This window comes from Triturus cristatus, chromosome 2_2, assembly GCF_964204655.1.
Source record: "Triturus cristatus chromosome 2_2, aTriCri1.1, whole genome shotgun sequence".
NCBI lineage: Eukaryota > Metazoa > Chordata > Amphibia > Caudata > Salamandridae > Triturus > Triturus cristatus.
Window position 1 is genome coordinate 334,221,369 of NC_140582.1, and position 22,557 is coordinate 334,243,925.

General features: G+C 48.2%; 1 protein-coding gene across 1 annotated transcript in view; it reads left to right on the forward strand.

Moving 5' to 3' along the window:
* PPA2 (inorganic pyrophosphatase 2) overlaps window positions 1–22,557 on the forward strand; it is a 360,440-nt gene that overhangs the window by 238,107 nt on the left and 99,776 nt on the right. Inside the window, exon 8 of the mRNA XM_085641413.1 lies at window positions 5,889–6,016. Within this exon, the coding sequence (XP_085497539.1) occupies window positions 5,889–6,016 (128 nt within the window). The remainder of the gene's footprint in view (window positions 1–5,888; window positions 6,017–22,557) is intronic.

Genomic DNA, 22,557 nt, shown 5'->3' on the forward strand with positions numbered 1-22,557 from the left:
GCTGATGATACGGTGTTGTATGTTCGACACACTGAAGCCAACCTTTCACCAATACTGAGAGAGGTGGTGCTCTATGGCACTTTGTTGGGTCTGGCCGTTAACTGGAACAAGTCCACAATGTTTCCCCTAACGCCGGCCACGGTGGACTTTGAACCAGAATACCCACTACAGTGGACTACAGAGGCAGTGAGATATTAAGGGGTCCGGTTGCACACGGACTCTGAGGTGGTGTTTAAGGAAAACTACGGAGTGGCCATCAGCAAGTTAGAAGAAGACATAGCAAGATGGTCCCAGCTACCACTTTCACTGATGGGCAGTGTGTCCATTATGAAGATGGTGATTCTACTGCGATTTCTATTTCTTTTTACAAATATACCCATGGTGCTGCCGCGGGTGTTCTTTCAGCGCCTTAAGTACCTTATGATTCACCTGGCATGTGCCGGTAAACAGGCAAGAGCTAGTTGGCAGATCCTAACGCTCCCGTATGATATGGGAGGACTTGGAGCTCCTGATTTGGACTTTACAGGGCTGCACAGTGTGCACATGCATTCCACTGAATTCATGGGCCGCATGATATACCACATATCCGTATAGAAACTGTTGTGGCTGCCCCTATACCCCTCCCGGCATTGATTTTCACACCCCCAGATAGGAGAACGGGGATAATGGATTCACTCAACGAAGTCACACACGCCTGGCACCATCTCTTGCAACTGCAGGCTGGAGCTATCCTATACACTCCAGTTGCCCGGCTAGACAGGTGCAGATGGTTAAAGCCATGCAGAGACCGAGGGGTGGTGATGGCACGGAGATCACTTGGGGCACAAAATATAGGGGATCTCTTCGCTGACTGAGTGGCGAAGAGTTGGACGGACCTGAGAGGGGACGAGCAAACTCCGACACTGCTTACACAATTCCAGTTTCATCGAGTTAGGCATGCACTTAGCGACCTAATAGGGGAAGACATTACGGAGCCCCCTGAGCTCCTTGCCTTGACCAATCTTATTTCAGCGCAGGCGCCTGCTAAGATGGTATCTATAATTTATAAAATCTCGATGTCTCATAGAAGACACAGTTACACCAAAGCGAGAAAAGCAAGGCAGCGAGACTTAGAGAGAGACATGACGGACGACATATGGACGTATTGCTGCATGAGCACAAAACGTATATCTCTCAATGGTAGGCATAGGCTAGTACATTTTAAATTTCTAAATAGGGTTTATTATACACTGGAGCGCCTGCATAGGTACGGCCTGCGAGATGAGTCTACGTGTGATAGGTGTGACAGGTATGACGCCCAGGACGCAGATTTCTTTCACCTGGCTTGGACATGTCCAGGTATAGCACATTTCTGGGGACTGATATTTGAGGAACTGGGCAGAGTGATGGACATGTCGCTGGTGCTGGAACCGAAGCTCGCACTGCTCGGATACTCCAAGGCAGTACCCAAAGGGAAACGGAGATTGATAGATATGGCGTTATTAACTTGGCGGTGTGTGGCGTTGCGCTGGATGCGAGGCCCTCCACCAACAGTCACGCAATGGTCGAAAGAGATTTTATTTTGTAGTACTCAAAAACTGAAAATTACAGTGACATACTACCACCACGCAATAGGCAGAAAAACGTTTGGGCATTGTATAAAACTTATTGGGAGGGTAGATGTTCAGGTGAGGATGGCCAGGAGGGTGCAACGGGGGAGGTTGCATAATCAGTGTCATAGCAGTACGTCTAGAATCGTAATAACTATGCATACGAAGCATGTTGGGATGGTGGGTTCTGAGGGGATGTCCCTGGAAAGACTAAATGAGCAATTTAAAACTATAAAGACGCTAAAGTCATGGGTTATGTATTATACTGTATATATATATGTGTAATAGGTTAAAACACTTGTAAGCGAAATGCAACTGTGATGACAATATTGGTGTACTGGTCTCTGGTTAAAGTTGTACAAACTTAATAAACACATTTAAAAAAAAGAAATACATCGGACAAAAAATACAAAATGAATCATTGTACTGCAAAATTAACACAAAATCTATTTTTCCTATACAACAGATTGTTTTTGTCACCTGTTACTCTACATCAATCTACGTTTGCAATAAGTGCTAATTGTTACCTTACAATTCTGGGAATGCAGATTTCATTCATGTGACATAGTTTTCAATAGTTCATGAGTTCTGGCTTCAAGCTTGGAGGGTAAATAATGATATTATGCAGAAAAACATTATTTGTACATTACAAAATATTTTTTCGGAGAGTTTGTTATCAGAGTGTAGATTTATTTGTAGCTTTTGCTATACAATGTATCACATTCAATTAGAATGGTACGTCAAACATTTCATATGCTTCAATCAAAAGGCTCGCCCATATAAACAAGCAACAAGTACATTTTCCAGAACTCCATCGCCAACTTGCCAATAGTCACTAGAACCTGAAATTGCTGGTATTCCAAACCATATAATAGGATTGCAGGAATTTCAGCAGATTAAGCATCTAACAGAGTTTGTCTATCTCCAAAAGATGGACAAATTTGAAGCAATCTGAATCCAGTTGACAAAAGCTCTGTGCAGAGAGGTGAACAGTCTGACAACTATGAAGGAAGCAGCATCCCCAAATAAGGATACATTGTAATCCCTTCTGCACTTGTATTAATAAAAAAATATGTTCTTCTTTGAAAAAAAAGAAGGCTGGAAGGTTGCCATTCTGTAAGTAAACGGTGCGGCTTGCGATTGACCCAGAGTAGGGTGCACCTTAGGGTGTGCATACAGCTCGGGCCTGCATATGAGGTCCTGATGAAAACCTTGTAATACCATGCACAGGTTGAAACATGTAGACTATCACTTTCTTTAAAACACAGACACCGCAGGCCAATTTAACCTAAATTTGGTGTCTCACTTTTGTGTTTTAACCATTGTTTTATTACTCCATATTAAACTCTTTTAGGGAGTTAAATAAAGACAACTTTTAATCTCACTCACTTGCACCACAACAGCCGACAATCCTATCCTGATCCACTGTAATCAGGTGTAGAAGCACACCCGTGTGGCATTCGGCCACTTGGATGGGACCCCTATGATGAAGCATGTCACCAACTAGGTTGGTGAGTGAGGGGTCTTTTAAAAAGGAATCTTTTTTCCTTTTTTTACCCTTAAGTACTTACTCGTCTCGTTTGATATCTTATTATCTACGGGGTTACTCCTTTGCTTTGTTTCAGACAAAAGTGCAGAATGTCACTACTGGCACAGCCAGCTGGGGTCGCTATACGCCTTATAGATGGGTTATGAGGGTCGCAGATAAAGATACACTGTGAAGCAGACGTTTTCATACTGTTGTAACTATTTTTTTTTCAACATATTGCTTCAGTTTGCAATTAACCCCACAGGTGCTAAGAGTGAGCTGGGCTAGGCGTTCATTGCTGTGAGTGAGCACTTCGTGTATATTAAAAACTGGATTTGCTCCTGCCACTCTGTGCTTACGGCCGCGAATATTCCAACTCGATCATTGTCCCAGTACCAGAAGAACCACTGAGCAGGGCCGGCTTTAGAGCGGTGCGACCGGTGCCACCGCACCAGGTGCTGGCTTCCTGGGGGTGCCGTGTTTGAAAGTTTATTATGCTTTTGAAGCACCTGCTGCAGCGTTTCTTTCCGCCTGCAATTACCAGGCATCACATAAATGTCAAGAAAACACGTGTGATTAATTATCTTCCTGGAGAGAGATCAGCTTTTTGTATAGTTGAGGTTTTGACTTAGGTCAAGTTAGTGCAGAGGGTTAATATGCCTGCTGCAAAGAACTTGTATCAAGTAGATTACAGAGTACGTTTGATGTAAACAGGTCAGCAGATTACTGCTTTCAAAAGAGACATCCTTTTGTTACTTGCAATTTATAACTTAAAGTCCTAATATACAACAGTGAGTTATTAACTTCCATCCTAGAACTGCATACACACTGCAAAGTATATATTATTAGAACATTGATTAATGTTACAAGAAGGGTTAATTTGGCTAGAAATCGATTCTTATTATTAAAGAAAACTCCCAACTATGCTGTTTCTTTTTCGACTCTGCGTTTGTATTTCTCCACACCAAGCACTCTTAAACTATACTGCCTACCAGTATGGGTGACATGTGACTTCTACACTTTCAGTCCTTTGGCTTAAGTAACATTTCCTATACACTGATTTACACTCGTATGATTGATTGTCTCTGTGTAATGTGTGTGTGATGCAAAGTGCTCGGACACCCTACACTGGTATGAGTGGCGCTATATAACTAATTCAATGCATCTGAGAGAGTGTGGTTATGGTGACTTGGTCACTGTTAAAGGGTGCTAGTGAGAGAATCCGTGGTGGAGGTGGTCATTGGGGGTGGGCGCCAACAAACATTGTCGCACAGGGCGCCACCAGCACTAAAGCCGGCCCTGCCCCTGACCTTTGAACCAGAATGGCTCTCTTCACTTTACAACCTTTTTAATTAAGGCACACGTGCTCCCATAGTGAATTCTCAAATTTTGATTCCACTGTGCACGTGAGCGAAAGCCTTTGGAAACAATATCACATGACAGTAGTTTCTCTACCAGGAAGTGAGAGTGACCCCCTGTGTGTTCCTTCAGTTGCTTTTCTCTTTCTAAGCGCTGAAACGCAGAGTACTTACCACACACTTAGCTTTGCACACTCAGTTTCATCTAAAGGTAGAAATCCTTGCATGTGGAAAACAAGAGCCTTCCACCCCCTACTTCGGCTTTTTCACAAATGCATCTCACTGCAGATTACCTCAGTACTTCATATTGTACAAAAGAAATAGCAATGTTTAGAGGGCCCACAAGCCTTCCTCAAACAAGGCATAATCTTCCTCTTTCACTACTACTCACGACTGATAGACAAGAAAATCTCATGCTTTGAAGATACCATCTTTCTTTCGACCTGGGTGTCTCAGCCTCCACCTTGAAAGTACAGGCAGTCCTTCATTACTTTGAGTATGTCAAGTATATGGTCTAAAATACGTCTTTGTCTCAGTGAGAGTATGGATTTTTTTTAAATCTCCTATCTATACGCAGGTATTTGTATTGAGGAGACTGGGGAAAGAAATAATGTAAATTCATTCTCAGTGTTGTCACACCGCCCCCATATCAATCTCACCTACCCATAGGACTATAAAAACATCATTCATGTTTTACTGATCGATACTTTTCTCGATGTGATTAAAATGTACTTGTCAAAAATTGTGTAATGCTGTTGAAGATGTGCTTGTAATCTTTTGATAATTAAATGGGATAAAAACCTTGTTATTCGATGTACAAGGTGTCAGGTTTTGCAGTTAGGGTAAAAAAGCTCTTCGCGTTGGTAGAATTAATTGTCTTTGTCAACACTCTCCGAAATAAAATAAAAAAACTGAATTTGGGTTATGAGACGAGACTGAAAAAATTATGCATTCTCTCATACATCAACACTCCGTGTTAAGTAGCTTTGAGCATAGTGCTGTGTTTTTGCTTTTTAGTTAACTAAAGCTATCCGCAGAGACCTTCTTGTCCGTCTATTTAATGTTGTCTGCTGTCCTGTGCTGTTTTCTTTTTGATAAGTCTGTCTATTATCTCTCCTGCTGTTTCCTGCATTTGTTGCAGGCCCAGCAAAGGGAAATGGCCCCTGGTAGAGTTACCACAAAGCATTATCCCCTGCCCCATGCCTGCGGCACATGTGTGTGAAGGATAAACCGAGGGGAAGTGAGTGGGAAGGGATTGCCACCTACTGCTAGCTAGACCATACTGGGTAAAGCAGGCTGTCCTCCCTCTCGTGTACCGCAGGTGATAGGCATAAAATAGTTACGTTTCTCAGATATTATATTGTGCAAAATATTTTCTAGATGCTTGTTATATAACTTACTATTTTTTTTCAGATATTGATGATGTCAGGAAGTATAAACCGGGTTACCTCGAAGCCACGGTTAACTGGCTAAAATTATACAAAGTCCCAAATGGAAATCCGGAAAACAAGTTTGGTTTTAATGGAGAGTTTAAAGATAAGGTAAAAAGAAAAAGAAAATTGCAGAAGCAATGTGTTTGATTCGCCTTGCTTGAATTGATGCATGAAGTTTTATGAGGAAATGAAAGTCTAACCCCACTGATACCATGTGGTCATCCACCATTTATAGTACTTAAAATTGTTAACTGCTAGATGTACCAAAGGCTCAGCTTTAAAAATGGATGTATTTATTCATTCTTCTCACCACTGCAGAACTGCTCTAACCGTGGATTTCAGAGTCTGCCAGAGAAGTAAATTAACAAAGGCTTTAAAAAAAATATAGCCTCGTAGGTTTCCTCCTATAGCATGTGCAAATTTTGAGATTTTTCGGGATTCACAAAAATAAACAGGTGTCTCCATTGAAAATGAAATGTACGCAAATTGTAGATGTGCATGTGTACTCTTACCGCCTCATACCAATGTCTTAAGTAGGATGAAAAAGGTTTGTATGGGGTCGGGGTGTATGTACTGTAACTGTGGTCTGAACATTATCACTAAGAACCCTTTATAGTGGACATGGCCTATGTTACCAAGGGCCTGCTCTAACACAAATTGATCAGATGCCTAAGAATGGTTTTGCCATGTCTACTCTCCGCTCAGGGCTCTTCTTTTCAAGGCTTTGTCCTCATGTTGAGGATATAGCATCACATGGGTAATCTTTAGAAGCTGTACATTGCTGCTGGATGTGCAACACGTTCTCCACAAGAGTGTTCCGCAAAGTTCTTTCTGTGTTGTAGGTTGCTACACCTAGTCTATGTACCAAGGCCCAAAACGTCTGAAGTCACTGCAGTATAGTTAGCAGAGTTTTACAAATCCCTAGATAGATCAAATAAAAAAAGGGGACTAGAAATGTATTCTTGACAAATTTATGATTCGAGTCTTAATTTATAGATGATAAATGAAATCTGCGAGCAAAAATATGTTTAGCAGTGTATACAGCATCTTATCCTGAGTCAATACATTTGACAAGGGACCTCTAAATGTAATGTAAACTATTAACATGTGTTGTTAGGTGTGGAAGGGAAAGTAGACTGGTTTAAATGCAAGCTTCGAGAACCAGCCTTGAAGTAGAAGCCAGAGCAGTGGTCTTAAAGTAAGCACTACTTTTTCTCTTGAAGCAGGAGAGAGGGTGTGCTTGAGACCGGCATCTCTTCAACTAATCAGACGAAGGAAAGGCACCGACTGACACAGAGACCTCAGGTTGTTAACTCTCGGCCTGTGTGTGTTGGATGCAGAGACCACTTGAGAAGGGTCATCTGAGAGATCTCCTGCATGAAAATGTTGAGGAGGTTATTGAGAGTTCCGTGTTTTTCAAGAACGTCAACTGGTATAATATTAAATAAAGGATTAACTTCATGAACCACTCTTTATAGGGCGTGGGCGTTCTCCAGCCAAAGCGTACTGTAACACATTTTTGCATTTAAAACGATTGATACCCACCACATTCAGCAAGACTGAACAAGCATTTCCATGGCCTCTTGAGAGTAGGAATATGAGGGGAGGATCAAAGATACTTTAAAATATTGTATTCATGTGTTTGTGTTTGAAAACACGTCGCCCAGCAGAATGACCAAAACTGCAAAAATTCTAAAGCTCACTTTGGTTGGTCACGTTACAGAGGAGCAGACGGCGTTGACTGAGATACATCTCCTTAATATATGGAATATCATTTGCAGGAGTGTTTATAGCTTTATGACTGATGTTCAACATTAGCACAACTGTCAGCCTTTTGACTTCAAGAGTATTGACCGAAATGCTATATGATGATTGCTTATTATTGCCGCGAGAGAATGTACTCATGCCCAGATCTGGTGAACACGCTTCTGGAGTTCTTAGTGAGCCATAAAAGCTTGCTCACATACCTACCAGGGCTCCAGTTTATAGGGGATCTTCTTTTTTTTTAAATAACACATTTTATTGAGTCCATTGTATATCAACACAAACAATAAAAACATCAAGCCCAAGCCATGAGGGCCACAGTGGAAGTACTGAGGAATACAGAAAATCTACACAGTCATTCACTGCAACAAAGGTGACAGTCAGCACTTCCCCTGTAGCATGAATACATATTACGTCATAGAATAACCATAGTATAGAGGATATTCTTAGCACTTTTTGTTTTGATATGGTGCAGCTCCAGAAAGAAATATCTTCCTTTTTTAATAATACCTCCTTCATGGAAGTTTGTATCTGATTATTGTAGGCGTTTTGCCCTTGTTTGCTGTTGCTCATGTTGCTCCTTTAAAAAAAAAAAGGTAGCATGATGGACATTCATAGTTTGCATAACTTTCACTGGCACTAAATAGAGATTTTTTTTTATTTACCCATTGCTTCAGTCAATACCACAATCTTCTGAGGGGCCATTTTCATTACTGCCCTGCCCATTCTCCCTGCAGAGTTTGATCATGACCGGTTCTTAAGAGAAACAGTGGGAACATTTTGTAATTATCTTTGGTCTTGCAGGCAGGGAAGGCATTTGCTTCTCTCACTATATACATTAAGATAATAACGGACAACATTATAATAATGTCTTACTTAAATAGGGATGAGCCAGATCTGCCACCCCTCTGCAGCTTGCAATGTGGAATTTGAAGTAGTCTATTCTTGTAAGGAACAGGCTTTATGCAGTCCCCCCCGCCCCCAGTTGTTGCCCCCATTCGGGCTGCTTGCTGCTGTTTTGTTCGACTCAGAGAGTGCACTGAGGCCTGCTAACCAGGCCTCAGTGCCAATGTTCTTACCCATTACAAAGTACAGGTCGAATTGGCTATCCCCAGTTGGCAAGTCCCTACTATATGGTACCCAGGGTACCAAGGACTTGTAAGGGAGAGTGTCCACCCTGGGCTGCAGCAGTGATTGTGCAACTTATGTGTGGCAAAGTACAAAATGGTTCCCAGCCTGCCACTGCAGACTGGAAGGGCAATGGGCATGCTGCCAATTCGAATTTGCCATTACCATTAATGGCAAAACCGCCCTTTCCCTTTACAGTAAATGTAATTCTCCCCTAAGGAAGGCCTAGAGAGCCCAAAGGCAGGGAGCTGTATATTATTAAGTGGGATATGTATGTTTATATTTCTCCTTGCAGTAAAACCCATTAAATTGTCGTTTTGCTGTGGGAAAGTTAGTATCCCCATTGGCTAATACAGGGCTACAGGCTGTCAACCCAGCTTGGCTAACTTCTGATTAGGACTACCTAACTGGGTACTGTAATGTATCAAATTAATCGTGGCATTAAACGGACCTGATGCCCAGGTCGAATTTAATGTAACAATTAAAGTAAAGCAACTTTCAGAAAATTGCCACCCAGTGACCCAGCTGGTCCAGTAGCCTCACCTGGGCACTGGCCCATGGACCACTTTCTGCCCACCTAGGGAGTCGTGTGAGTGACTCCCAAGCTTGACAGTAATAACAGCCCTCTGCAGGGGGAGGTCTCACCTCCACCTTGCAGGAAGCCACTCAGGGTGCTAGCCCAAAAGGGGAGCTTCAAAGGCGAAGCCGCCTTTAGTGGGCAAATAGCAATAACACTCCAGAGGGGCTGCCCTTTGTTTAGGTAGACAGGTTGGAGGCCGGGCGGGAGAGGGAAGTCCAGTGCACAAACCGATTTTCCCATGGCCGTATAGCCCCCAGGTAGCCACACTTCTAGGGTGGGCTACTAAGCTCTTCACAGTTGTGGAAAGGTTCAGACATCTTGAGAGTGGCCAGAATAGTGCACTCTGGGATTTCCAGATGCCACACATTGCCGTAAGATCATCACCAAGAGGGAGGGAAACTGGTAGCCCATTGGCTAGTGACCACTTTGTCCCCTTCTGGGTTCTTTCCCGAGCTTAATATAGTACCCCTGGCACCTGAACCTGAGATCATGCCGAAATAGGAACAAGGACCGAAGAAAGACTACCCTGCTGCCCCTGGACTTCACACAGAGGCTGCATTGTCTGCTGGACTGCACCGGATGCACTTTTGGGCTTGTGAAGTTAGGACTGTGCCTGTGGCTCCTGACTTGGGCGGTGGGGGTGGTGGTTGGGAGTCACGCCTTAGCCCCAGACCAAAGCAGTGACTCTAAGAGTCAGTTGGCTGGCTCCCTGGAACAGCACCCTTTATATTATAGCTGAAGAAGCCCAAAGTGGCGAGTTGGTAGCCATTTCGAAGGAATAGCCACTAACTGCCACTGGGCACCCCCAAGAGACCGATCCTCGAAAGCCAAAAGTTTCACCCGAGTCTGCTGTACCAGGGAGTGTTGTCAGAGTCAAGATTGGACTTCCAACAGCCTCCACTAAAGGATTTCACTCCAACCGTCGTGTACGGAGACCGGTAACCCAGCTGCAGCTGTCGCCCCCACATGACCTGTGGAACCACCACAAAGGCTGTTGACCGCAGCGTAACCAGAGCATCTTTGAGCATCTTTTCCTCCTGGATCCGCAGTATCAGGACCACTCTATTAAAGCCTATGGCGGTTGCGCCATAAAGTTTGGAACTGGACTGGAAAATGCTCTGGTGGCCATGTAACTTTCCAAATCTACTCCATTGCCACCCCCTCCCCCCACCCCCTACCACCCAGACCATCATCCAGTCAAATTTGATCGCCCAAGCCGGGCTGGACTAGCCAAACGAATGTTTACAAACTTTTGAAAAGTTTCCAAACTTTTTGTTGACCAATGCTTATTTATGGTTGAATTAATAAGTGATCAACCTTTAAAAATCTGCATCTCTGGAACCCTCCAGTGGATTTTGCTCATCAAGGACTCTACCAATTCATAAAAATATTTATTTTTATAAATTTGTGTTGTATTTCTTTCATGTTGTGTAGCTTTCTTATTTAGTTATTTGGTACTGTTAAATTCTTTACACGAAGTTCATTTGTTCAAGCCTTGCTGCTCAAAGCCATAGCTACCCTACCCAAGGTTGAGCTTAAGGTTGTTCAAACACGCTTGACTGGACCCATGACAGGTTTTGCGAGTTATTCCACAGTAAGGCCCCAAGCCATATCATATAATACACCCAAACCCTCACAATTCTGAATTAGTATTACTAGTATTGATAGGACACGTTCGTTGTGAATGTTCAATAAGACCGTCTCGGCAGGCAATGGCACTGGTCACACAAGTAGAAGTTGAATCCAAGGATCCTGTACTCGATTTTCAGGAAATGGGGAATAGGTAGATCATGTTTACAAAATAAAAACTAATGTCCTGTATTTGTCCCGTGGATGAGCAGAGGCTTGCATTCACTGTGTGATGTGTTTCTGATAGTTTTATCTGATAGAGACTACTAGTCGCAGATTCCTTAATGTAGAATTATCCCCAGGCGTGAGACTGGACCCGGAAAGCTTTCTTGCCCAGCATCTCTGCGCGCTGGGGGGCTGTACCTCGCGACTCCGCCCCGATGTCCTCCGCGGGCGTATCGTCAGTGAGGTCACATAAGCCCCACCCCGGCGCGCTGACATCAGTTTTCTTCTTTTCCGCGTGCAATGCGGATCTGGATCGTGTTCCTGGCCTGTTTTCAGGTCTTCTTTTTACACAGCATTTTCTTGAGAACAGTGTGCGAATGCCTTCGGGCTTCAAAACGTGCTCGTCTTGCGTGCACCAGATGTCGGCGACGGACCCTCACCCCATCTGTATGTGGTGTTTGGGGGAGCACCACGACTCCACGGACTGCGAGGCTTGTCAGCAGATGAAGCCGAAGTCCCGATGCGAGCGCCAGATGAAACTCCTCTCGGCCTGCATGTCCAGGTCGGCGGCGGCGCCGCGTCCGTCCCCCGCGGAAGGCTTCGAGAACCGCCGCTTCCGTCTCCGACATCGTCCCTCTCCAAGGCCGCAAGGGCGTCGCTCACCTGTTGGTATGTGTAGCAGTTTGTCCCTGAGGCCCGGTCCCCGGCCTATGGGGGGTGTGGGTTCTCCGTGGGTTGTGGGGCCCCGCGCGCCGCCACCCTACCCGCCGTTCCCCGTTGCAGGGGTGACCAGAGCCCAGATGGAGGCCTATGTGGCGGCCTTGCAGGCCTCGTTGGCTCTTCCTTCTTCTCCTCTTCTTCCTGGGACGTCTGCGGATCCCTTGCCATGTGCGGGGACTTCTGCGGTGTCGCCGGCGGCTCCGGCGCCGACAGGTTCGGCTCCAGGCTCTGGAGATGTGGTGCTGTCGGGGTGCGGCCCTCTGGGGTTCTCTCCTTCAGATCACGGCGCCTCTGCCTTGCCGCAAACCCCCGCGGGGGTCCCTGTGGTGTCGGGGGAGGTTGCCGGGGCTCTAGGCTCGTCCTCGAGTCCCTCTCAGTCCTCTAGGCAGGCGGCGGCCTTGTCCGAGGCCGAGCTGACGCAGCTCAGGCACCGGCGGCTGCTGGCCCTGGCGGCGCCACAGGGGCTGGCTAGGGGCGTGTCCCTGGGCCCCCCTCGTCTCTCCACCCAGGCGGCTGCCTTTTCGGAGGTCGAGTCGACGCCTTTTCGGCACAGTTTTTTGGCCGCCCCGGCTCCGACCCCACCCCATTCTCCCGTCGTGTGTCCCGACGCGTCGTGGCAGAGGTCGTTTCGGCGTCCCCTTCGGCGCTGGTCAACGCTGAACTGACGCCAGTGGCGGACTCTATGGCGCCGTGCCGACGTCGGGTCCTTGATTCGTCTTCAGACGCCCCCTCTTCTCCAGAGGTTCGGCAACTGTTTGTTTCCTCTTCTCCGGAGATGGGATGCCACGTCGTGGCTTTTTCCCCGGCATCTACCAAGGACGGCTCTTCGCCGTCACCGCGCCCGCAGTCTTCACCGGAGGTGCCTCAGGTTCCCCACTTGTCGGTGAACCCTCCCCCATTCCCAGCTTGGCCTTTCCTTCCTCCGGTTGGGCTGGGAGACGGCCACCTTAGCTTACAGCCGTCGCCCATGGAGGAATTGCTTTCCCCACCGCGTTGCCCTATGGAGTCGAGTGCTGCCTTCGCCCGGGCTGTTTCCACGGCTGCAGGAATCTTGCGCATGGGCGATCCGGCTGCCCTTTTCCCCGCGGATCATTTGCTGGAGGTTCTCCATCAGGGCTCTGGTGGACGGGAGCTGCTTCTTCCCTTCGAGGCTTCGCTCCATAATTCTCTATTGGGGGCCTGGGGGCGTTCTACCATGGGGGACCCGGTGCCCCAGCCACTTTTGCACTGCCACCGTCCTGCTCCGCATGATCCTGTCTGTCTTTCCTTCCACCCTTCTACCAGGGGCCCTCTTTTGCAGACCGCCTTTCCCTCCTTGCCATCGGTGTTGTCTCCCCCATCACGGGATGCCTGGTTAGATTCCTGGGGGCGCAACATCTTTGCCGCCTCCAGTGCTGCCTTGCGGGCGCTTAACACGCTTTGTGTATTGGCCAGAGCCACTTCTTGCTTATGGGATTCGGCGGAGTCCCTTCTGTCTTCCGCTTCCCAGGAGGGTGCCTGCATTGATCTGCGGCATCATGTCTTGGATGGCAGGGAGCTGGCGGCGTTTATTCTTCGCTCGGCTCTGGACGTTTCGGAGGTGTTTGGTTGCACCATGGCTTCTTCAGTGGCCCTTCGTCACCATGCTTGGCTGAGGGATAGTGTTTTCCCTGAGAACGTTAGAGAACGGCTGCTTGACCTTCCCTTTGATGGCACTCTTTTGTTCCACTCCCCTGCGGATTCAGCCATTCAGAGGTTTCTTGCGGGGCTTCGTCCTTCTCCTCCTCCTCCCCCTCCGTGACCTGGCAATCGGTCTGTGTTGTTTCTTTGGGCCTAGTAACGAATAACCCCGGTTGTGTGTTCTGTGTGGTTGGTGTGCCTTTAGGGTCCTTTCGTTGGCCCTTTGGTGCTGTTGGCTGCTGGTCCGGCCCTTTTTTGCAGGGTTTTTTTTCTGCAGGTCTTTCTGTTTTTCCTCTGCGGCGGAATTTTTTTCCTAAGAGGTGTTCCCATGGTTCTTGGGACGTCACCTACCCTATGTGGGGTACTTGTAGCTATTACATAGCTCTGTCATGTGCTGGGGAGGTGTGGTCATCCTTTTCGGGCTCCTTGCTCTCCGTGGCGTCACGGTGTGTTGCAGGTGCGATCTTCTTGCAGATTGTCTTGGAGCAGCTTGCGCTAGGTCCGTCCTTCTCGCTACGTCGCTAGGCCGGTCTGGCCTGCTGTCTGCGTCATCGTGTTGTTGTGGTTCCGCACTTCTGCCCTGTGTTTCGGCTTGGTCCTCTGTCTGCTGCTCCAGAGGGTTTGGCTTTCCTTGGCGTCTGTGTTCTGTGTTTTCTCTCACTCTCTCTCACTCTCTCTCTCTCTCTCTCTCTCTCTCTCTCTCTCTCTCTCTCTCTCTCTCTCTCTCTCTCTCTCTCTCTCTCTCTCTCTCTCTCTCTCTCTTCCTCTCTCTCTCTTCCTCTCTCTCTCTTCCTCTCTCTCTTCCTCTCTCTTTCTCTCTCTCTCTCTCTCTCTCTCTCTCTCTCTCTCTCTCTTCCTCTCTCTTCCTCTCTCTTCCTCTCTCTTCCTCTCTCTTCCTCTCTCTTCCTCTCTTCTCCCTGGGTCAGTGTGGGTGTTTCTGGCCCGGCCCCTCCCTTGGGGTGTGTCCTGGGCTTCCCTGGCCTCTGCCTTGTCCTGGGTGCGCTGTTCCGTGGTGTTGCCTGCTGCTGGAGGTGCATGCCCGTGCAGGCCTGCTTGTTCTACTCCACTGTTGTGATCTTTGATGTGTTCCCTTGCACCCCTACCTCTGGTTCCGCTGGGGCTTTGCACAACGGTGCCTTTCTTTTTCCACCTGTGCTGTTGGCGGTGGAGCCATTCCGGCCTTGCCCGCTGCTTGCGGCCAAGGTGTATTCAGCTCTTTTTTTATCTCTGTGCTTATGTTTCTTGCGGTGGACCCTGCTTCTGGTTCTACCTCTTCTCACTGGGTTCGAGGTGTCCCTTGAAGCTTTTAGGACACTGTCTGCCCCTGCGGGGTGTTGGGCGCTCTCCCTAGGTTGGGCTTAGGTTATCCTGGCCTTTTTCCTTCTTGTCCTTGTGACATGTCCCCTGCTGGGGCCCTGGGTCTCTCCTGGTGGGAAGGCTCTCTCGCAGGCCCTCCTCCCTTCTGGGTATGGCTAGGATATCTATTCTACGTTAAGGAATCTGCGGCTAGTAGTCTCTATCAGATGTACAAGTTACTTACCTTTGGTAACGATGTATCTGGTAGAGACGATTCTAGCCGCAGATTCCTTCACGACCCGCCCTTCCTCCCCGTTCTGCAAGGACACTCATCTTGGTTTTCTGCGCTCGCCTCCCTCTGGGTGGCTTGTCTTCTGTGGGGGTCCTTTTCATCTTGATGCTGTCGGGCTTCCCTCCAGCTGGTTTCTCTCCAGTGTAGGGGCTTGCGTTTGCTCCTTTTCCCTTTGTTGTTACACTTTCTGGTCCCCTTGCGGTCTTCTACGTTGGGGGTTCTTTTGCCTGTCCTTGGCCTCCTGCTCCTTTCAGGGGCTATGGACCTCCTTGACTGTGTAGTCTGGGGGTGGATTGCTGTTGCTCCTCTGTTCCGGGCTTGTGACCCTTTGCTGTGTGGTCTGTGGTTGCAGACTCTCTTACGGCGCTTTCCCATGCTTGTGCCTCCAGCCTGGCTATCACCTTGGCTTGCACAGTTGTCCCTCAGAGGTGCTCTGCTCTTTCCCTCCTTTGGGTTTACTGTTGTAGCCTCCTGGCGCCTCGGTGCCAATTGATGCTGTTCCTCACCTTTTGACTCTCTCTTTTTGTTTCTCTGGTTTTTTCGCACACTGTTCCCATGCTCCCCTCAGTTCTTTTGTGATGGCTCCACGTTGTGGCAGGGAAGAGTTCTCCGAAGCAAACTGACGTCAGTGCGCCGGGGTGGGGCTTATGTGACCTCGCTGACGTCATGCCCGCGGAGGACGTCGGGGCGAACATCATAAGGAAACATCAGCACTGAGTTATACATTCAGAGATGAGGAATTTTGCATAACTAAAACACAAGTCAAAGAATATTTATGTAGCCATACTTAAATTAAGTGTACATAGTGAAATGGTGCTACAGAAATAGGTGACTGATAAGTGCTCATTTGTTTTCGAACACAAGAATGATAAAAACAAAAAGAAAAACCCAAGTTTTGGTGTCAGTATCAGTTTTAAAAGAGAGCATTCTAAAATGAAGTAATTGCTCTCTCCGATTTCCTCCAGTGGAAGTGCATTCTAAAGCTCCAATCTGACAAAGACTTCTAGTTGTAGATTCCTTACCTTAGAATCTCCCCCAGGCGTTAGTCTGGATCCGTAGGTTTGTCATTAGCAGTACCCCTTCGTGTCTGTATGCGGCGTGAGTCGGCTCCGCGTCCGTCGTTGATGTTGTGCACGCCGGAATGATGTACCGGGACCTACATAGACGCTGCAGGGGTACGCTGTCAGTTTTCTTTTTTATCCACGCCAGCCTAAGCGCAGATCCAGAGAGGGCTACCACTTAGCTGTTTTTTGCCCTACCTTTTTTTGACTTGTCGAGATTTTTTCTGATTCTTGGACTCCAGGTCTCATCAAAATGTCCCAACATAGGACTGGATTCAAGCCCTGCGGATCCTGTCATCAAATTATGTCCATTACGGATCCGCACCCTGTGTGTCTCTGATGCTTGGAGCGCGACCATGATTCAAAGTCATGTTCCGAGTAGCTGGCCATGAATCTGAAGGCTTTGCGGGAGCGGTCCCGAAAGCTGTTGGAGGCCTGGCGCTCGACTCCACGTCGTTCCCGTTCTCGATCAAGAGTACGGTCTGGTGTACTGTCGCAGAGCCCGCACCTCTCGTCCCATTCAAAATCATTGGTACACTCAGGTAAGCACAAGAAGAAGTTTAAAAGCATAGGTGTTCTTCGACTTCACACCGTCCCATCTGCTTACACGGCGTGGGACACAGAGCATTATCGCCTAGTCCCCGGAATCTCTTTCTGAGACAACTCTGAACCTCTCCTGTTTTCCCGGAGCCAGAGCGTCTCCTGCCCATCTACAAATGTTTTATGAGGCCTTGCACCTCATCTTTGGGCAGCCCAGCTCCACTGGTTCGCCATCAGGCCCCGTGGAGTCTATGGGGGTCCCCAAGCCTTCAATGCCAGCGGCTTCGGCCTCTGCTCTGGAGGGCCCCTGTAGATCCATTATCGAATCCAGACCGATGTTGGTTGTTCCAACTCGACCTTTTCCGATGTCAGTCCCAGCGGCGACGCTCCCGACGCCGACCATGTCCCCGGTCAATGTCAACCCCCATCCTCATCCCCGGCTTGGAGCCGGACCAGCGACTATGAACGTCGGTTCCGAAGCCGGAAGGGACTTTTGTCCTTGTGTTCCTCCCTGGTGTTGATTTTGAGCCAGGAGGTGGTGAAGAGGACTGGGAGGGGAAGTTTGACCCTTTAACAGACCCGCTTGCTCATTGACTGGCAGATGGACCTGGGTGAGGCGAGTGGGTTGGACACTTCCCCTTACAGTGGCTTGCTTTCTCCCCCTACCCTGGCTACAGAGGAGGGGGCTGACAATGCAGTGGTGATGAGACAGGCAGCTGAGGTCCTTGGCCTTGAGCTTCCTTCAGTGGCAGTCAGGACTAAACTCCTGACAGAGGTGCTTCAGTCTGCGGCTTCTATCTCCAAACCGCTTTTGCCCTTTAATGAAGCCCTCACTGATGTCCTTCTGGGAGCTTGGTCCAAGCCCAGCACAGGAGCTCAAGTGGACAGGAAAATCTCCCGCCGCCATCGCCCCACTCCAGGTGACCCAGCGTTCCTTGTACATCATCCTTCCTCTGAGAGCGTTGTCCAAGCCTCATCTTCCAAATGTGCATTCCCTTCTGCACCCCCAATAGGGATTCCAAGCAGCTGGACCATCTTGGGAAGATTGTTTTCTTCCTCCAGTTTGACATTGCTGTTGGTGAATACCGCTTGCCTCTTGGGCCGATACTCCCATACCATCTGGAATACAGTTGCACAGGTGCTGCCTCCGGGCTCGGAGGAGGCCCGGGCCGTTCTCTCCCAGGCAGTTGCTAACGGGAGAGACACTGTAAAATTTACCATTCGTTGTGGACTGAACACCACCGACTCACCGGGCAGAACGGTTGCCTCGTTGGTAGAATTACGACGCTACGCCTGGTTGAGGACTTCTGGCTTTTCAATCTATTCTGATGGACATACCCTTTGATGGCACTCGTCTTTTTGGTGAGAAGGCAGACCAGGCGCTTGAGCGCTTCAAGGAATCTCCAGTAACGGCCAGATCCTTGAGCCTCACAGCTACCATCTGTCTCCCTCAGTCTGACTTTTGTCCCTTTCGTGGCTACAGAAGGGGCGGCCAGCCACGTCCTGTCCAGGCCGTCCACCGAATCATGCAAGCTGTCCAGCCTCTGCGTGGCCACAGACGTGGGACACAGCGTCCTCGTGGGTCAGTGAGCCAGCGGGCAGGCCAGTACACCCTTCCCCCCATTTGCCACTGCCTCCAAACCATCCTAGTCTGACGTATCAGGCCCATCATCAGCCAGTGGGAGGCAGGATTCGCCATCACCTCCTCCGCTGGCAGTCCATCACGTCGGACAGGTGGGTTCTGCAGATAGTCCAAAGGGACTACTCCCTCCCCTTCGAGACTACCCCCCCCCCCCCCATGACACCCGCCTACGATCATATTTCGGAGCATTTGGCGCTTCTCCGCAAGGAAGCTACATCTCTCTTGGCCAAGGGAGCCATAGAGAGGGTCCCTGTGCCAGAAGAAGGACGTGGTAGTCATTCCCGTTACTTTCTGGTGCCCAAAAAGGGCAAAGGCCGGCTTCCTGTCCTAGACTTTTGGACCCTCAGCTTCTTCCTTCGGAAGGAGAGGTTCAAAATGTTCACTCTGGCCTTGGTCTTTTCTGCCCTCGACCCGGGAGACTACTGGATGGTAGCATTGGACTTGCAGGGCGCTTATTTCCATATCCCCGTTCTGCCTGCCTTCAGACATTACTTACGGTGGTCCACAAGCACTTTAAATTCACCGTACTCCCCTTTGGCCTCACCAGTGCCCTTCGAGTGTTCACAAAAGTGATGGCGGTGGTCGCAGCTCATCTGCACAGATCAGGGGTACCAGTTTTCCCCTATCTCGACGACTGATTATTGAAGGAGGGCTCGCCCAAGGCTGTTGTCTCTCACCTACAAACTGTAGTGGACCTCTTGCACTCACTGGGGTTCAGTATCAACGTGCCAAAGTCACACCTGACTCCCTCTCAAACGCTCCCTTTCATCAGAGCGATTCTTGACACAGTGCAGGTTTGGGCCTATCCTCCAGAGCAGCGAGTCTGGGATATTGGCTATGATACCGATGTTTCAGCCTCTGTCATGGATTTCAGTGAGAATGACTCTGAGGCTGCTGGGCCTCATGGCCTCCTGTATCCTGCTGGTGAATCATGCCAGATGGCATATGCAGGCTCTGCAGTGGGACCTGAAGTTCTAGTGGGCGCAACACCAGGGGAATCTGTCCAACTACGGCCAGATCTTGGAGGGAAGTGTGCACCAACTGCAGTGGTGGCTAACAAACTAAGATTGGGTCAGAGGCAGATCCCTCTCCCTTCCCCAGCCAGATCTGATAGTGGTGATGGATGCGTCACTACTGGGATGGGGCGGCCACCTGGGAGAGGCAGAGATCAGAGGCGTCTTGTCTCCAATGGAGTCCAGTCTCCATAGCAACCTTTTGGAGTTCTGGGCGATGAGACTGACACTGAAGGCTTTCCTTCCCATTCTCAAAGGGAAAGTGGCGCAGGTGTTCACGGACAACACCACCGCCTTGAGGTACTGCAACAAACAGGGCGGGGTGTGGTCAAGGACCCTTTGTCAGGAGGCTCTCTACCTCTGGACATGGCTGGAACATCAGGGCATATCCATGGTGGTTCACCACCTGGAGGGTTCTCCGAACACCAGAGTGGACAAACTCAGCAGTCGGTGCGAGGTCAATCACTAATGGCGTTTCCATCCGTAGATGGCTCAAGGTCTATTTCAGCAGTAGGGAGAGCCTTGGTTAGATCTGTTTGCCTCCAAAGAGAATGCGCAATGTCAGCAGTATTACGCGTGGGAGTTTCTAAGGCGGCACTCGCTTGGCGTCACTTTTCGTCACCTGTGGAGTTTCGGCTTCCTCTACACCTATACCAATTCTGACCAGAGTGCTCAGGAAGATCAAGCACGACTGGGCTGAATTCATTCTTGTAGCTCTGGATTAGGCATCAAGAGTCTGGTATTCTGACCTTCGGAGCATGGCCATCAATCCTCCGATCAGACTGCCCCTTCGAGAGAATCTTCTGTCGCAGCAGCAGGGGACGGTTCTTCACCTGAACCTGTCCAGTCTCCACCTCCTTGCTTGGAGATTGAATGGCGGCAGTTGACAGCTTTCGACATTCCACCCGAAGTCTTTGATGTCATCTTGGCAGCCAGGCATCTCTCCACTAAAACAGTAAAACCTGTAGATGGAACTAATTTGCGGTATTGTGCACAGCAAAGCTTGTTGATCCCCTTTCTGACCCTCTTTCAAAGGTTCTGTTGTACATACTTTCTTTGGCCCAGCAGGGCTATGCTTTGGGCACCCTTAACCCCTTCGATGCGTATGACGGAGCAGTTCCGTCATGCGCGTCGGTCGTGCTGTGCGCATGACGGAACCGCTCCGTCATGGCCCCGCCCGCGCACGGAACCTTCAGCACAGCGCGGTAATCCGCGCCGCGCTGAAGGGGTTAAGGGTTGTCTTTCAGCTATGTCTGTCTTTCTGAGACTTCCATATCAGCCCTGTTTGTTCAAATCTCCCATTGTCCATAGTTTTCTTAAGGGCCTTACTAACTTGTTTCCTCCGTCTCCTTTCATAATGTGCCAATGGGTTTTAAATTTGATTTTGACTTTTCTTATGTGTGCTCCCTTCACGCCTCTTCATAATTGCCCTCTCAGGCTTCTAATCTTTAAGGCTGCTTTCCTCATTGCCATCACCTCTGCTCACAGAGTTTGTGAGCTACAGGTTCTGTCTTCCAAGCCTCCCTATCTGTCTGTCCATCCAGATAAAGTGGTGGTTCAAACAAATGCTTTGTTCCTTCCTAAAGTGGTCACGCCCTTTCATGTGGGACAGTCCATTACTCTGCCCACCTTTTACCCACCTTCGCATCCCTCCAAGGAAGAGGAGAGACTCCACCGCCTGGACCCCAAACCAGAACAAGCATTGGCATAGCCAATAGGTCTCGCTTTTGGGACCTTATAAGTATTAGTTATGCAGCACAATATCCTTGGTACAACAACATCAACTGTTACATGGCTAAACACTTATAAGGTCCCAAAGGCGAGACCTATTGGCTATGCCAATGCTTGTTCTTTTTACTACTGAAAAGTGTTTTAGGGAGAACACACTATTTAGAAAATATCAACACATGACATATCACTGTTTTAAGTCTGTAAAAGTATTGCCAATCCACAGGCAGGGAGCATTCACATTTCATTTTGTCGATCGAAGTACTCAGTATTGTAACGGTTACAATTAAATATCTGGACTATTGGGTTATAGTTTGTCTTTATAAGTAAGGCATGCACATTTAACAATCTTCTTTCAAGATCAGTGTCATGTGAACAGTAGGCAAAAGAAAAGTAGAGTGCATTTTTCAAGGCGATGTTTCTCTATTTTTTCAATGGAAAGTTAAAGTAATGTTGCTGTACAGAAAAAAGCAGTAAAATGAAAAATATGGCAGGAGAGGTGCAGTAATAGGAGTGTAAGTAAGACTCATATGAGAGAGAGAGAGAGTCAGCAAGAGAGAGAGGGCCATGGGGCTCAATACAGCTGGATGTAGAGATGAGAAGTTTTGAATTGTCCATTCACCATGATCAGCTGGCAGTTGAAGGTCAGAGAGAAGAAAATAAATCATATGCTCATGTCTTAGAGCATGCATGAAGTCTAAATTATAAAGCATATCTGGCTAAGAAACACGATGAGGGTGACATACCCTGTAGGCTCTTGGCATAGCTGATTCTATCCAAGAAAAAAGGAAGTCCCTGTTACCATTATTCATAACAGCAAGAGAGTGGAAGTCCACACGCCATTAGATCAGTTGTGATGTTTATGGCTACTATGCTACACAATACAGAAAGGACACCAATGTTACATAGGCTGATATATAGGGTTTCTTGGATGGGGTGGGGATAGTTCACCTGACAAGTTGGCCTTCTGTCATAACCTGACAGCACAGGAAATCAGGAGGGCGATCTGGAAGCTGGCCAGAGGAAAGGGGCCTATTGCAGATAGATTATCTGTAGTTTTATGACACATTTGTGAACGTACTGGCACCAGAAATAATGGAGATGTATTTTGCAGAACAGGATAGCAGCCTGCTACCACATCCTACTAAAGAAGTGCTAATAGTTTTGCTTCCAAAATTTGATTGGGATACCCAGAAAAAGAAGTAATATAGACCACTTTCCATGCTCAACATGGATTATAAGATAGTCAGCATGCCTTGGCCAATCATTTGCTCCCTCGCTTACCTACTGTAGTACACGTGGGTCAGACTAGGTTCTCACTTGGTCGAAATAAGGCTTCCAACATCAAAAGGCTTTTTTATGTGATGGAGCAAACCCCTTCCACTGTGACCTGGTCAGCTGTACAGTCGACTGACTTAAAGAAAGCTTTTGA